Genomic DNA, 16,228 nt, shown 5'->3' with positions numbered 1-16,228 from the left:
CGAGTAACCTTCAAAACCTCTAGTCCATAGTGTGTACAGAGCTCCCAGTAAAACTGCGTACTTTCTTGTTATGTTGCAGTTTCACATTGAGCGATGTTACTTTGTTCGTTCCACGTGATTGGGTAAACTTTCAGAAGGTTGATGGTTTTGTCTGTATTTGCGTCTCTAACACTTCAGCAGTATAATATCTCAAGGGTATTTGAAGGAGCAAAGTACCTATATGGTGGTGCTACACTTCATCTTCAGTATCAATTCCCAGCTATTTGGGTGTAGATTTTATATGTAGCTATTTCCTCGTGTGGTACCTGAAGGCCTGCATCCTGCATCTTACGTTGGTGATAGGTGAGAAAATATTTTCCAGGGCACTGACATCACTCTCCGATCCTTTCCTTTTAAGCTGTTGCGGGTCATATTTTTTACCCTACGTACATTCTTTGCAGATATTCGTAAGATATTACTACAAAACGAATTATTTCAAAAAATCAAGCAAAAAGTTTTCTGAGTGGTAGGTGAACGAAAATGAGTTTCTAAGTTAATGCGCGCGATTTCCGTATCATGGTCCTTTTTTTTTTTTTTTTTTTTTTTTTTTTTTTTTTTTTTTTTTTTTTTTTCTTCAAGACTGAAAGCACAAATAATCTCCCTTATATGTATATGCTAGTGCTTCTGCCTATACTTTAGGATTAATTAATACAATTTCAGCACTCTGAAACGTGCTGTGTTCTGTCGTCTAGCCGCAGTGTTTTTCATTTTTGCGACGAGAATCATTGCATTTAGTTCATACTCCATAAACATCGTCGGTTTTCATCACCACCTTGATTTACATCTTTTACATCTGGTACCACATTTTTGTCTCGGAAACTATGAAATGTGATGGTGAAATGTTCATTTCGTATATTTGGGAGGGGAGTGGGGCTCAGTAAAGCACAATTGTCTGTATCCATTCGTCTCGAGAACTGCCTTGTTCTCCTAAATAACTATAAACGAATGTGGCATTAAATTCTGATAAGAGTAATGTTAAATACACTCAGTCTGTTCTGTCCTTTGAAATAGTATCGAGTAAGAAGATAGGGGTGATTAGATTTCCTTACATTGTTCGCGCTTTTAACTGTTTGTGGCCTGGATTTAAGAAATGTGCTAGTTTGTAGTTGGTGTGCCACTGTGGCTAATTCTAGTATAATTCCTGAATAGTGACGTTATTAAATGTTAGTATAGCTGAAACTAATTCGAATTCACTTGCTTAGCGACACTTAGATGCCCTTGTTTGCACTCAGTCTATTGAGCGAGGCAATGTCACGTACTACACGTGAGCTTGAGGACTGCGATTACCGGCAACGACAAATAGGCTAGATTCTATGAAAGTGAAGCAACCTCGAATGGCGTACCTGACTCAGACTTGACTGACATTGTACATCGTCGTAAGTTTCATGTCTATTGTCTGGTATCGCCGTGGTAGAGAATCATCACAGAGCGTAGGATACATCTCGATTCCTTACGTGTTTCCATGTATGGGCTAGTGCCACCAGAGATCTCTCTTACTGAAGTTTATTTAAGATATTCACGGACATCAATTTTCGTTAAATGCGTTCTGAAATCACTTCGTCGCTTCGAGAAATTTATCTAGTTGCGAAGTGAACGGTAGTTCTTATATGTTGTTCTCCCACGATCTCTATACGCTAGGACCTTTATTCCAGCCACTCTCTCCTCCGAAGTGCAGTTTGCGTCGATTGCTTTGGTATTACAGATTAGACACACGTGGTTGCTAAACCAATTTCACCAACTTGTGTACTCTTTGTACCGGCAAACTATGCAACCCGAACCCCATTTTGTGCCACTGGCCTACGTATTTTGTAACATGTAATTCATCATTGGTGTGGCTGCCTATTGGCTGTTAGGAATGCCAGAGCCGGTTGCTGACATCTGATGGTAGGGGTTTTGTCCAACCTGGAGTCCATGGTTGGTATTTTCGTAATCTGTGTCAAGCAATTTCCAGTCGGAGACTATTAGGTTCGCTTAAGGCCCACCTCACACGAAGTAAGATTCTCTGTAAGTTTTCTTCCTGGCTGGCACGACGTATCCCCAAGCAGGCTCCGTCGGCTGCTGAGCGCCCAATCCCCCCCCCCCCCCCCCCCCCCGCGCCACGCTTCATAGCTCCAGAGCGACTTCCCCTGTGTAGAGCTGTCTGCGTGGTACCTGCACTGGCCAGTCAGAACTTTGGGCGTCTGAAGTCACAGCTTGGAATGAAAGTCCTCTACGTTTACTAGGAAGTGACGTCCAAAGGTAGAGGCACTCAACACGACAAACGCCATATTGATTTCGTCGTATTTCGTTTCAGAGCAATGGCGCGTTGAAAAATTGTCACTAGTTTGGTACGCTGTTTTATAGCTGTCAGTGAGGCATCAGTGGAAAAGACCTATAAGAGATACCAAAATCAAAAACATGGTTGTTGATAGTTAGATATCTTCAGCATAGCGTAATGGCTAAGGACGTGGATTACAGTTGAAGAAAGTAGTTTCGTATCATACTACGTGCAAGTATAATCATCTCAGCGTTTTTAACAGATCGTGGAACTCTCTTTACTAATTTTTAAAGGTATGCTCTCAAACATTCTATATCATTTACATATAAGAATGTGCTTTCTCAGGAACGAGTTTCTTAGATTTTGTGGTTTATGTCTGATTAGAAAACGAAGACTAAAATTGCTACGAGTGATACGACCAGAAATTACACTTATATTCTAAAGTGTCTCAAATAGTTGGCTGTTTATTTCCTAATATGTCGCGATTTCCGACGAATCTGTTAGGCTGGACGTGTACACATCATTTAGACGTCACTTTCGAGTAAGCCAAGAATGTGCGGGACTTCCGTAATGAGTACAAAAGCTTGCCCGGATTCCAGAACAGAGTAAGTGCTCCTCTTGTCCTAAGGTTGAGGACGACTATGTATAAGCTGCTGGATGGACCTGACTTTCAGTACTGGTCCATAAAAAGGTGCGTTCTTAATCAATAGCACTAGAAATTGAGTTAATGACGGTTAGCAAGCGTAACACAACTGTTGACGAACGACAACGGACAACCTGAATTAAAATATCAGCTATGCTATTTACGAGACTAGAAAGGTGTAAACTAAACACGGTGTGGTAAGCTTCGCTGGCAACTATAGCGAGACTTGCAGACTAAAACTGACCGCTCGCTGAATTTTGTAGAATCGATGAACTTGCTATGACTGTATCACTCCATTCTCCGCGAACCATCTTACGGGGCATAGTGATGGATACTTCATGTGCCTAAATAGTTGATCCACTTTTGTGTTTTATTTGCGAATGGTTAGGGAGAAGAGATTGTTGTGATATATTTCTGATTTTCTCCTGTTTTCACATCTTAGTTATTTGCGAGACGTTTTCGGAAGGATTAATACCTTGCTTGACTCTTCCAGCAACACGCGCAATTGGAATTTCATCAGCAAACCTTTCTTGACACAAAGTGTCTCTCTTTGCGTCTGGCATTGGAGTATAAGCAGCATCCCTGTGCTGCTCTCACGTTGACTGAACGAATCCGTGACGAAGAACACTGCTGTTCTTAGAATCTCCTGAATTAATGCTGTCTCGTACGATTCTCATATTGACGGGGCTTACTCGCGTGTCTTTCGAACACTAACCTTGTCACCTGCCTCCTTCGGAGGTTAATTAAATTTTCTTTACACTCCATCTAGAAGCTGCATTTCATACTAAAAGTTTTGCACGGTGGTTGAACACTCACTTCGGTCGCACGCTCTTGCATATTTCCTCGGTTTTGTCTTTGTCCAGGAACTCTGTAATCAAACAATTACCCATTTACGTACAATACCGTTTCTACGCTACCAACAGAAAAACAAGGCCGTCAGACAGACATTCGACAAACTTCGCGGGCAAAAACAATATTCAGCTTGCACGTCGATTAACTCTCCTGAGTTAAGGACTTTGTATTCTTCTGCCTATACACCCTGTAAGAACATGGTGACATGAACTGGTTTGAGTCTGTTGAATTGTAACGAAAACGCACTGAGGATGGCTATTTACAGCAGAAATCCAGATTTGTAAGCATAATAAAAACTAATGGGACTGCTGTGCGTCTCCTTCCATACAATCTACGGTCGCTGTGCACAACGGTTCCTGATGGAATAAAAGTTGGTCTCGACTTTTGAGAAGCATGTTTAGTCCTTATGTGCCTTATTTTCTGTATTGTGAGCATTGTAACACAGTCGTTTGATGGCCGATTTGTTTAATGGGTCCACACGACACTTTTTATGGAAGCCATGCTGAATCTCATCATAACAGGCACATCTAATGTACTGTCGTTCTTGCGATATTCAGTCGGAGATGTGGTTTGTTGCTCCTCTGCACGCAAGTCCATCCTGTGCAAGCGTCTTCAACTCTCAATAACTACTGCGACGTACATCCTTTATAACCTGCTTAGTGCTTTCATGTGTTGGTCTCCCTATGCACGTACTACACACGGGCATTTGACGATGTCTCAAGATGTGTGCTATCAACCGTTACTTGTTTTAGTAAAGTTGTAACATAAATTATTTCCTCCGCAATCCGGGTCAATAAGTTCTGGTTAGACAAAGAAATAATCATATAATCTTCAGTATTCTTCTGTAGAGATCTAATGTAGTAAGACAGTAAATACGGTTTGTAGTAATGCGCAACTAATTTCTTATTCAATTAAACAAAGGGCACACGCCCAACAAGAAATGAAACATTACTTCCGAAAGGTTGCATTACTTTTTGCACATTTGTTCCACTGCTGCGCAATTCAAAGCCAGCTACGAGGATAAATTAAAGCTATTGCCTTTGCTGTTATCGCTGCGATGTTGACAATAGTCTGCTACTTGTTTGATCTCATTGCAATATGTTAAACTTTCGGATGTTATGTAAGCGCATTTTTGAACTTCAGAGCGCGGCCGTCAAGGTGAGGACCTCAGTGAGACACTGAGCTGCTCGTTCATAGGCTGCTACTGCACTCCGTAATTCTATTTACCCTCCGCCCGAGTGCCGAGTTTTTAGCTGTTGGCCTCAGACTGCATTAACTACGCCTACTGCAGAAGCTGGTGCCACCAAATTTCGGTTAATATTACTAAAATGTAATGTTCTGTAACTACTGCAATCGTAGAAATATACTACTACTACTACTACTACTACTACTACTAGAATCGTGTTAACATCGCTGTACATTCTCTCTCCGTCCTGTTATGTACTGACCTTTATTACGTATTTTTACTCTTACTACTGCTCTAGTCTATTTTTTAACACCCAACTTGTTTTACAAATATGCAGGTTACTTTCTGTTGCCTCTTACTTCGTAAGTACTAAGTTATTCTGTGGCGCTTCAGATATTTTGTCTGTCTAAGGTCACCAGATTTGTTCAGGTGAGCGACTCTCTCTGTGCACGCAGGGGTGTTTGTGGTGGTGGTGGTGGTGGTGGTGGTGGTGGTGGTGGTGTTTCATTCGTACCACTGGCGAAAACGGTGTGGCAGATCTACGTGCTAATAAGGCCTGTGAGCAGGTTGTTCAGGAAAAATGAGGTGAGGGCGGGTGTGTGTGTCGGCAGGGCATGCCGGGGTCGCCGTCGCCGCCAGACACGGACGACGAGGTGCTGGAGGAGGCGGTGGACTCGCGCGTGCTGTGGCGCTCCCTGTGGGGCTACGCGCGCTCGGCGGGCGGCTGCTGCCTGCTGCTCACCGTCGCAGCCGTCATCGTCGCCACGCAGGCCGTCACCAGCCTCTGCGACTACTGGCTCTCCTACTGGTGAGACAACTGCTCTGGAGCGAGTCCTTCTCACAACACGTTGTGGCTCTCAAAAGTGTATTTAAAACGAATGTTTTTGAAACGGTTGACCCTTTTCAATGACAACATACACGTAGGATACAAGGATCCTGGGTTCGGATAGCCATCGGACCGAATTCGACAAATAATATTAAGCAATTCTTTTTACAATCAACACGTGCACGAATTACTCATGTTGATCCTTTGACCACAGAACCAATCAATGTATACAGATATTTTACAGTTAGAGCATCCAAGACAACAACTACCTCTAGCCTCTAAAATTTTACCACAATAGAACCAGCGATAAAGGTAAAATTTGAACAATGGCTGTCAGATTTTACACATTAACTGTGTTACAAAACAAAGGGTTTTGAACAACCAGAGGCTTTGTTTTACGAACAGTAAATCATTTGATAATTAAAATAGAACTAGGGTATTAGAAGAAATTCTCACAGCATTCTCCTATTGGAACGTTACAATCAAAACGTGACACGAGCGTAAAAGTACTAGCTTAAAAATCATGAAGCGTTAACAGAAAAAGCAGGCTTCTTGCCCTATTGCCACTCAAGCCCATATTTGATACGACAGAAACCTACACTTCAGTATTCACGGTACATACGTTTAAGTCCACATAGTGGTACATTACCAGGACAGACATTAAAAGGTAGTTCTGTAACGCAACTCCACGGCTCAAACAGTAAAATTCAGTATATCAGTTAAACAAGAAGATTCAGTGAATAGTGGCTATTAAGCTGGTGCACGATTAGAGTCCCCTTTGAGCTCAGCATAACACAGTTCCGTTTGAAACATTTGGAAACGGGAGCTCACCATTTATGCGAACACACTGAGAGAATGAAGGCAGTCACCAAGTATTCGCAGCATGATGCGTTACTTGCACCCCCACGCCAGCACATTCCAGGCCAGCCCCGCCCTCCCGTGTGACTTGTGCCCCCCCCCCCCCTCCTCGCCGGTCCCAGACTGTTAGCCCCACTGTCTATCCACACCATCTACATCTACATACATACTCCGCAATCACCATACGGTGCGTGGCGGAGGGTACCTCGTACCACAACTAGCACCTTCTTTCCCTGTTCCACTTCCAAACAGAAAGAGGGAAAAATGACTGCCTATATGCCTCTGTACGAGCCCTAATCTCTCTTATCTTATCTTTGTGGTCCTTCCGCGAAATATAAGTTTGCGCCAGAAAAATTGTACTGCACTCAGCCTCAAATGCTGGTTCTCTAAATTTCCTCAGTAGCGATTCACGAAAAGAACGCCTCCTTTCCTCCAGAGACTCCCACCCGAGTTCCTGAAGCATTTCCGCAACACTCGCGCGATGATCAAGCCTACCAGTAACAAATCTAGCAGCCCGCCTCTGAATTGCTTCTATGTCCTCCCTCAATCCGACCTGATAGGGATCCAAACGCTCGAGCAGTACTCAAGAATAGGTCGTATTAGTGTTTTATAAGCGGTCTCCTTTACCAGACATCAGCATAGGGACGACAGCGTTCATGTGGCCATAGCTGCTCTGAAACTTGTCGGCGTCCTCCAAGAGCCAACTGGTGCAGTATCCATACTAACGTAGCAGTTGCGTCAGGTGTTTCATTGTTTTTAGGCTCGCCTAGCGACCTGCCCCGACTTCCCTCGGACCGCACTAAGTAGCAGCAGGCAGACGACGTCTCTTGCCTGTAACACTCCTAAAATACGTACACAAGCCTTTCTCGTGAATCAGTTCATCTACTAGTGAAAACTTTATCAAATCCCTGTAGTAGTTCCTGAGATTAAGTTGAAATGGACATAAAAACTTGGCAGGCTACTTTGAGTAATATGTACCAGCGAAAAAATGCTGTCAGGGCACAAAGAAGTCTAATGTACTCCTCTTTTAAAAAACGCTGAATGTAAGCTGTCTCATTCTACCTTCCTCAGCACTTCAAACACTTTGGCATTCCAAACTCGCGCTATATTTAACATGCAGCTCACATCTTAAACCCACAAGCCCCCCTAATTGTAATCCGTTCACATCCACTAACCTATCGCGGAAAGGCGCTCAGACCCATGGTGTCTCACTTGGCCATTCTCACTCACTCAGCCCAACTGTTGTCACAGTCCCCCGTCTCACAGCCACAGTCTCCTTCGGCCTGTCCTACTACTGCCACTGTCTCCCGTCACTGTCTCCCGTCACTGTCTCCCTCCTGCTCTTATTGCCACTATCTCATTCATTCCTTCCAAATGCTGCTGTCTCTTCTCAGTATCACTATCTCTCTTCCTCGTTGTCATTGTCGTAGACTCGCTCTCACATTATCACTGGCTGTCACCCAGTTCTACTTTTCCTTCTATTTATTCCACTGCCGCTGTCTCCTTCACTCATTTCTTAACACTGTTGTGTTACTATCAGCGGTGTTCCACTGCCCTTGTCTCCCTCTCTTTCTCTCATACTGCAGTTGTCTCCTTCGTTCTTTCTGTTCCATGACCACTGTCCACTATCTTCCGGTATTTATTACTTCGTCTCTTCACCACTGACACTGACCCCTTCTATCATAAAGCACGAGTATGTTCGCAGTACAGAAGTTTGGGAAAAATTTTAAAGATGCTGAGGAAGGTGGAATGAGGCAGTTCGTACCCCACTTTTCAGTCAGTGATTCAAAACGGTGAGCATATTAGCCTTTCTTGAGCTCGATAGGGGCATTTTTCCATTGGTTCCCTTTCTTTCCCTGCTACAGCAGGTCATGTCACTCATACGAAAAGAACTTTGTGGGTCAGAAGATTTTGATAGTTCACTTATGTGAAATTGAAATAGCGCAGAATATGTTTAACACTTCTGACTAGATTTTAACTGCAAAAAAACTTTGCATGTGCTTCAGTAGTACACTGGGGTTCCCAGTACTATATTGGCGTTCCCAGAACCATTCTGATAATAACGAACACACTTCACTGCATATTTCTTCGTGCTAGGTCACGTTACAGACTAAGTTTTCGCCTCTCACCGGATTTTTGTGAGTACAGGTAGGGTTACTTTGAGCCTCTATGTTGTGCATAGCTATCGTGGAATCCGAGGATCTGTTTTGGTACGCCAAAACTATGTTTCGCAGATTTTCTCAGAATTCGCCCACGAATTAAATGGTGCCTCCATAAGGACCTTAAGGTTCGCCGTAGACACTTCTAATGAAAAAGAACCAGCCGATTTCCTTTATTTACCCAAGCTGGAGGAAATGTATAATATCCAAACTTTGACCCTGCACTGTAACGTAGTTACAGTAACCCGATCCTTCTGTTGATTATACGAATGATCCCTAGCCCAAGGGATATCCAAAACAGCCAACCCTACCTTTCTATCGCTAATAGCACTCGGTGTATGAGTCCTGGAAAAATCCCCTTTTTCTGCTTGGCGATTTGGAACATATTACGTAGCGCATGGTGTTCAGTGAGTACCGATAGATCTCTAGGCTGGTCCTACTATGCGGTTCCTACTTCGGAAAATTTGATAACTAAACGCGCCGAAATAGCAGACACAGCAATTTTGTCATGGAAAGTTAAGTATCTTAGACTGCCATTTGCATTACCTACAACGGAGCCTAATGTGCCCGTACCAGAAGTAGTCGGTTGGCGCCGAAGCAACAACCTGCACTACCAACATTGGCTCACTCACCATGCTAACAGTGAGACATGTTGTTGTCCACTAAGGCTTCGCTTCTCGTTTTGTGCGTGCCCACAATGCAATTTCCTTCAGCTGTCTTTAGCATGTGACAGTGGATATCTTGGGGCGCGACCTAAATCTATGTCCACATCTATACTGTGAAAATTACTCTGAGATTCAGGGCGGACAGTACTTCTCATTGCACTAGTTATTAGCTCTTCTCCCCGTTCTATACAAGTACGGAGCGCGATAAGAATTACTGTTTATAAGTGCCTCTGTCCGCGCTGTAATTGACTCACTCTTGTCCTTAGAATCCATATGGTTTAGATAGTAAGAGGCTGTAGTATATTTCTAGTTATAATTTAAAGCCAATTCTTGAAACTACGTAAACAAGCTTTCTCGAGATAGATCGTCTTTGTCTTAAAGTGTCTGCCAGTCTTCGTGACACTTTCCAACGTGCCAAATAAATATGTGGCCATTCGACCTGCCCACACCTTAAGTATCCCTTGATATCCCTATCTGGTAAGGGTCTCGCAATCCTGTGTAGTGTTGTAGGATGGGTCGCAGAAACGATCTTCTTCCTAGACCGATTTAATTTTCCTTCCATTCTGCCACTGAAACGAAGTCGGCCACCTGCGTCACTACTTAGCCTGTCAATTTTTTCCATTTCGTATCCCTACAAATTGTTACACCCACATACTTGGATCGGTTCACCGATTCTAGTTGTGACTCTTTCATATTATAATCGTGGGTTACTAGGTTTTTCCCGTTTTGTCGAGTGCACAATTTTACATTAAGAACATTTAAAGCAGCTTGCCAATCTCTGCACCATTCCGAAATCTTGTCAAAATTCGACTAATTATACATGCAGCTTTTTTCTGACAGTACTTCATTACAGATAACTGTATCCTCTGCAGAAAGTCAGAGACCATTATTAATATTGCCTGCAATGTCGTTAAAATACAACATGCACATTTAGATTCCAACACACTTCTCGGGGGTGCGTACTAAATTACTTCATCCGTCGATGAAACTCGGTGGAAGACACGCTCTGCACCTTTCCTACCAAAAAATCCTCGGTGCAGGTACAAATTTCCCTGGATACCCCATACGATCATACTTCTGATAACGAGCGTAGATGTGGTACTGAATCAAATGCTTTTCAGATATCGAGAAATACAGCATCTTCCCGACTACTTTAATCTGATCCATGTCTTTCAGAACGTCATGTGGAGAAAGAGCGAGTCACATGATCACCGGTTTCGAAGTCCATGCTGGTCACCAAGGAAGAGTTCATTGTGTACGAGGTACCTCACTACGTTTGAGCTCAGATCATGTTCTAGAATTCTTCAACAAATGGATATCAAAGATACTGGACCATGGTGTATGTCTCCGTTTCAATAAAACTTCCTACACAGTATTGCTCCCAAACCTTACTGGCAGTAGTTGCGACTCATTAACCGCGTCGCCAAAGGATACCATGCTCCTACACTTCATGGTGTGCACAACTTCGCATTTATCTATGTTGAGAACTAGTCGCCAGTCATTGTTTTGTCGGGATCTAAGTGAATATTAACTAATCTTTAACGGATAGAATTGCCTTGCAGGAACTGTATCATCTCCGAATAGCCCGAGATTGAAACTATCAGCTGAATCGTTACTGTATAAGAAGAGCAGCAGCAGTCCCGTTATATTCATGTGAGATGAAATACGTTAATGTATCTTAATCTCAATGTATCCGGTTCCTGTACGATTCTCTAGCCAGAAACATGTAATGTTGACCATTTTTCTTCCCAGTACTTTAGCCCCATACGCACAGTTCCGTGCATAATGAGAGCTCATAACACTCAAAAAATACTAGACTACATTCGTCATAAAATATTTACAAATACGTCATGTTCACCATTAATGGGCCGTATTCATACAAATACGTCACTCTGCCTTCTCACAATTTAGTTTAACTGGAGCCTTAAAGAAGACTGTCTTTTACTAGACTACCAAGTTAAAAATTGTAGGCGATCAAGAGTTAAAAATACCAACACTTCAGTTTTGAAATTCATGATTTGCCCCGAGGAAGAGCAGGATTGGACTCAAATAAGCGGAAGGATATGCTTAAATGTAGTACCTAGATTCTGGTAGGAGAGATCGCTTAGTTTGTATAACTGTCGTATTTGTTCTGTGGTTTTAACAGACTTAAATATTCTCAGCTTTAAAGTGTTGTATCCGAAATTTGTCATTGATGTTCCTTATGGCGGCAACATTCTCGTTCAGTTATTTTCGTATCGTCACACACGGGGACGCGGGCGCGTCCTGAGCGAGGACGTCCCTTTGTGCTCTCTTCAGACCAGCGGCTGGCGGGCAGCTGACACCCTCAGCCACCACCTATTGTGTTCCCCTGGTCCCTGTTTCCATCCGGTGCTACAAAAGCCTCTGTTCAAAAGCATACCTAGCCGTTCATGTGGGCTATTTCGTTTTATACAAGGTTGTTGCCGAAGATAAGTTAAACTAAATAACGAAGTTAAGGCTCATCAGGACTGCAAGAAGGCTATTTCTGTTTCTATTCTATCAGTTAACGATGGTTCCCTCTTGATATAGTTGACAATAAGCGATTTCACCACCTTTCGAAATTGAAGCTGCGTGTGAGACTATGCAAGACGCAGTATCATGTGTGGGCATAAATTTATAATTGAAACTTCCTATCGACCGTTATATCCCAGATACAACCGAAACTTCTCAAACAATCTCAGTACGCTAGTACATATTTTCCACTATCATATCGTCATCATTGAAAGACAGCTTAGTCAGCCATCAGTTGGGTGAGGAAATGAGTTTTGTCAGTGTGGGTGCGATAAGCCATCCTGCGAAGCAATATTAAATGCCTTCTCTGAAAATTACCTAGAACTGATTTTGGATTGCATTGGACAAGATCTTTATTTTGAACTATGGGGGATAAAGACAGCTCATGGAATTTTAAATCAAAACGACGGTGTGTTTCGAAGTGACAATAACGTATCCGTTTCAATTGGGTTTTTCGGTCCACGAACTTCCTTTGGAGTTCACGTTTCGTTTGCAAACAAACAATACTACATTTAAAATATCTTTAGACACTACTGATACTATTCTCTATTGTAGGCTGTGACAATGTATAGCAGAAGTGATAACAATGGAAATGTTGAACTACCACAGTGACACCTTCGGGCTGTATCGTACAAATCAATTTTGTGTGTACCGAACAAAAGACACCATAATTATTTAAAAATTTATATTCCTTTTCTAACGGGCAAATATGGAGAAATTACTACATAAATGGGATGGAAATAGCGTCAGGCAAGTCGTAGAAAAAGTCTGAACTCTTGAAATAACTCGGGAAACGAATGAGACATATTGAGTTCCGATGAGTGTGTTAAGTAATAGACGTAGAGCTTTGCGGGGAAATAGAAAAATGGCCGTGAAACCTATTTTAAGAAATAGTTTTCTTTCCTAGAAATTTTTGATGAGCAAGAAACAATATTACACGATCAGTGATACCTTCGAAGGAGACTGGATTTAATGTCACAAATGTCAGTGTTGTGCATATGAGATTTTTGCTCGTATAAAGTGTCTCTATCACACATCTGATAAATGAAAGACAAAAGGTCAAACAAATACTTTGACGTAGGCTTATTATGTCATAACCTTTAACTTAAACAGTATGTTACGAATTTTTGAGTTTCGTAATCGTATTAGGTATGTATCGTAGCACTTGTAGGGTGGAGAATGTTCCGTGCAGACTTCAGAAAAACGGTAGTTTCGGTAAAGCTTGAGTGTCCGATACAACCCAATCTTCCTCTACTCTCACATAAAAAATTACTCAAACATGCTCTAGGCATTAACATTTTCATCTGGGATGCATTGTGCCAGAAATAACTTGAAGATAGCTCCAGTCTCCACGTTCTGAACAAAGTTTCTGAGAGCTATACTGATGGGGCAAGACAAGTACCTTTACTTCATATCCCTCCCCTAACGTACCGAATTGTACCGCCTGTGTTCCCCATTACTAGCTGGCCTGGTATGTGGCTGACAATAAGTGGGCTCTGTAAAGGGTCTATCCTGAGCAGCTCGTTGTAGTCTTAAAAAATAAATAACTCTTCCACGCGTCCTCCCGTTCTGTGAAAGCGCGTTACAGGTGACCTGATTTGGTCGGCACGACGAAGTCCGACGAGGCATCCAGACGGCCAGACATAGGCCTAATTTTCTGTGTCGGCTCTTGGTTTGTGTTGAGAGAACTCACTCGCGTAAGGTCAGTGCTCCAGTGGACTGGGGCGGCAGTGTGAATTTGGATCGAGGAGTGAGATGTGCCACGGTAATGCGCACAGTTGTGTGAATCTCTGTACCAAGGTAACTTAGTGGCTAACGCACCTGCCTTATAAGCAGGAGACCCGGGTTCAATTCCCCGCCTTGCTCCAAATTTACACTCGTCAATTTACACTAGCACAATGGTAAAATCTTGCACGAGCCGCCACTGCAGTTAGCATAGGGTGTGGGACAGTGAATGGAGAGCGTCTGGTGTGCCCCAGGACGGCGGCGGAGGAGCAGCGGAGCCTGGGCCACGGAGAGGAGGTGCCGTCGAGCACATGGTTCGTGTCGGCGTACGGCGCCATCGTGGCGTTCGTCATCCTGCTGAGCACGGCGCGAGCGCTGGGCTTCGCCGCCATGTGCATGCGCGCCTCGCGACGCCTGCACAACTGGATGTTCGAGCGCGTGCTGCGCTCGCCCATCCGCTTCTTCGACACCAACCCCGCCGGCCGCATCCTCAACCGTTTCTCCAAGGACATCGGCGCCATCGACGAGCTGTTGCCTTTTCCAACGCTTGACATGATACAGGTCAGTGCCACCGCCTCTGGATAGGGGCATAACGACATCACTGATCCGTCAAAGAATCTATATCTGAAATACTGATTGGTGTTGGGAGAAAGTAATCTAAGAGGGTAATCCCAAAAGTAAGGTCTCCTATTTTTTTTATAAGTACATAGACCTGTTTATTTCTACAATAGTTTTCATCAGTTTACAGCTTGACCATTCAGGTATTTTTCGCCATAATCACCATTTCTGTCGATGCATTTCTGTAGACGCTGTGGCAGTTTTTGCATGCCCATGTTATACCAGCTCGCCGCCATGCTGTTCAGAAAGTTATGAACCTCTTCCTTCACCTCTTCCTTCACCTCTTCCTTCACCTCTTCCTTCACCTCTTCCTTCACCTCTTCCTTCACCTCTTCCTTCACCTCTTCCTTCACCTCTTCCTTCACCTCTTCCTTCACCTCTTCCTTCACCTCTTCCTTCACCTCTTCCTTCACCTCTTCCTTCACCTCTTCCTTCACCTCTTCCTTCACCTCTTCCTTCACCTCTTCCTTCACCTCTTCCTTCACCTCTTCCTTCACCTCTTCCTTCACCTCTTCCTTCACCTCTTCCTTCACCTCTTCCTTCACCTCTTCCTTCACCTCTTCCTTCACCTCTTCCTTCACCTCTTCCTTCACCTCTTCCTTCACCTCTTCCTTCACCTCTTCCTTCACCTCTTCCTTCACCTCTTCCTTCACCTCTTCCTTCACCTCTTCCTTCACCTCTTCCTTCACCTCTTCCTTCACCTCTTCCTTCACCTCTTCCTTCACCTCTTCCTTCACCTCTTCCTTCACCTCTTCCTTCACCTCTTCCTTCACCTCTTCCTTCACCTCTTCCTTCACCTCTTCCTTCACCTCTTCCTTCACCTCTTCCTTCACCTCTTCCTTCACCTCTTCCTTCACCTCTTCCTTCACCTCTTCCTTCACCTCTTCCTTCACCTCTTCCTTCACCTCTTCCTTCACCTCTTCCTTCACCTCTTCCTTCACCTCTTCCTTCACCTCTTCCTTCACCTCTTCCTTCACCTCTTCCTTCACCTCTTCCTTCACCTCTTCCTTCACCTCTTCCTTCACCTCTTCCTTCACCTCTTCCTTCACCTCTTCCTTCACCTCTTCCTTCACCTCTTCCTTCACCTCTTCCTTCACCTCTTCCTTCACCTCTTCCTTCACCTCTTCCTTCACCTCTTCCTTCACCTCTTCCTTCACCTCTTCCTTCACCTCTTCCTTCACCTCTTCCTTCACCTCTTCCTTCACCTCTTCCTTCACCTCTTCCTTCACCTCTTCCTTCACCTCTTCCTTCACCTCTTCCTTCACCTCTTCCTTCACCTCTTCCTTCACCTCTTCCTTCACCTCTTCCTTCACCTCTTCCTTCACCTCTTCCTTCACCTCTTCCTTCACCTCTTCCTTCACCTCTTCCTTCACCTCTTCCTTCACCTCTTCCTTCACCTCTTCCTTCACCTCTTCCTTCACCTCTTCCTTCACCTCTTCCTTCACCTCTTCCTTCACCTCTTCCTTCACCTCTTCCTTCACCTCTTCCTTCACCTCTTCCTTCACCTCTTCCTTCACCTCTTCCTTCACCTCTTCCTTCACCTCTTCCTTCACCTCTTCCTTCACCTCTTCCTTCACCTCTTCCTTCACCTCTTCCTTCACCTCTTCCTTCACCTCTTCCTTCACCTCTTCCTTCACCTCTTCCTTCACCTCTTCCTTCACCTCTTCCTTCACCTCTTCCTTCACCTCTTCCTTCACCTCTTCCTTCACCTCTTCCTTCACCTCGTCATCGGAGCTGAATCGCTTTCTGGCCAAATGTTCTTTTAACCTATGGAACTGGTGATAGTCACTGGGCTCCAAGCCAGGACTATAGGGTAGGTGGATGATTATGTTCCACTGAAACTGTTGCACGAGAGCAACGGCTTACCG

General features: G+C 43.9%; 1 protein-coding gene across 4 annotated transcripts in view; it reads left to right on the top strand.

Moving 5' to 3' along the window:
• Positions 1 to 16,228, top strand: part of LOC124595000 (ATP-binding cassette sub-family C member 4-like) — a 207,039-nt gene that overhangs the window by 136,584 nt on the left and 54,227 nt on the right. For all 4 annotated transcript variants that reach the window (XM_047133547.1, XM_047133545.1, XM_047133546.1 and 1 more), the window contains 2 exons: positions 5,589 to 5,785; positions 13,997 to 14,303. In XM_047133547.1, coding sequence (XP_046989503.1) covers positions 5,589 to 5,785; positions 13,997 to 14,303 — 504 coding nt within the window. The remainder of the gene's footprint in view (positions 1 to 5,588; positions 5,786 to 13,996; positions 14,304 to 16,228) is intronic.

The sequence above is a fragment of the Schistocerca americana genome, chromosome 2 (assembly GCF_021461395.2).
Source record: "Schistocerca americana isolate TAMUIC-IGC-003095 chromosome 2, iqSchAmer2.1, whole genome shotgun sequence".
Taxonomy (NCBI): domain Eukaryota; kingdom Metazoa; phylum Arthropoda; class Insecta; order Orthoptera; family Acrididae; genus Schistocerca; species Schistocerca americana.
This window is presented reverse-complemented; position numbering and strand designations above follow the sequence as displayed.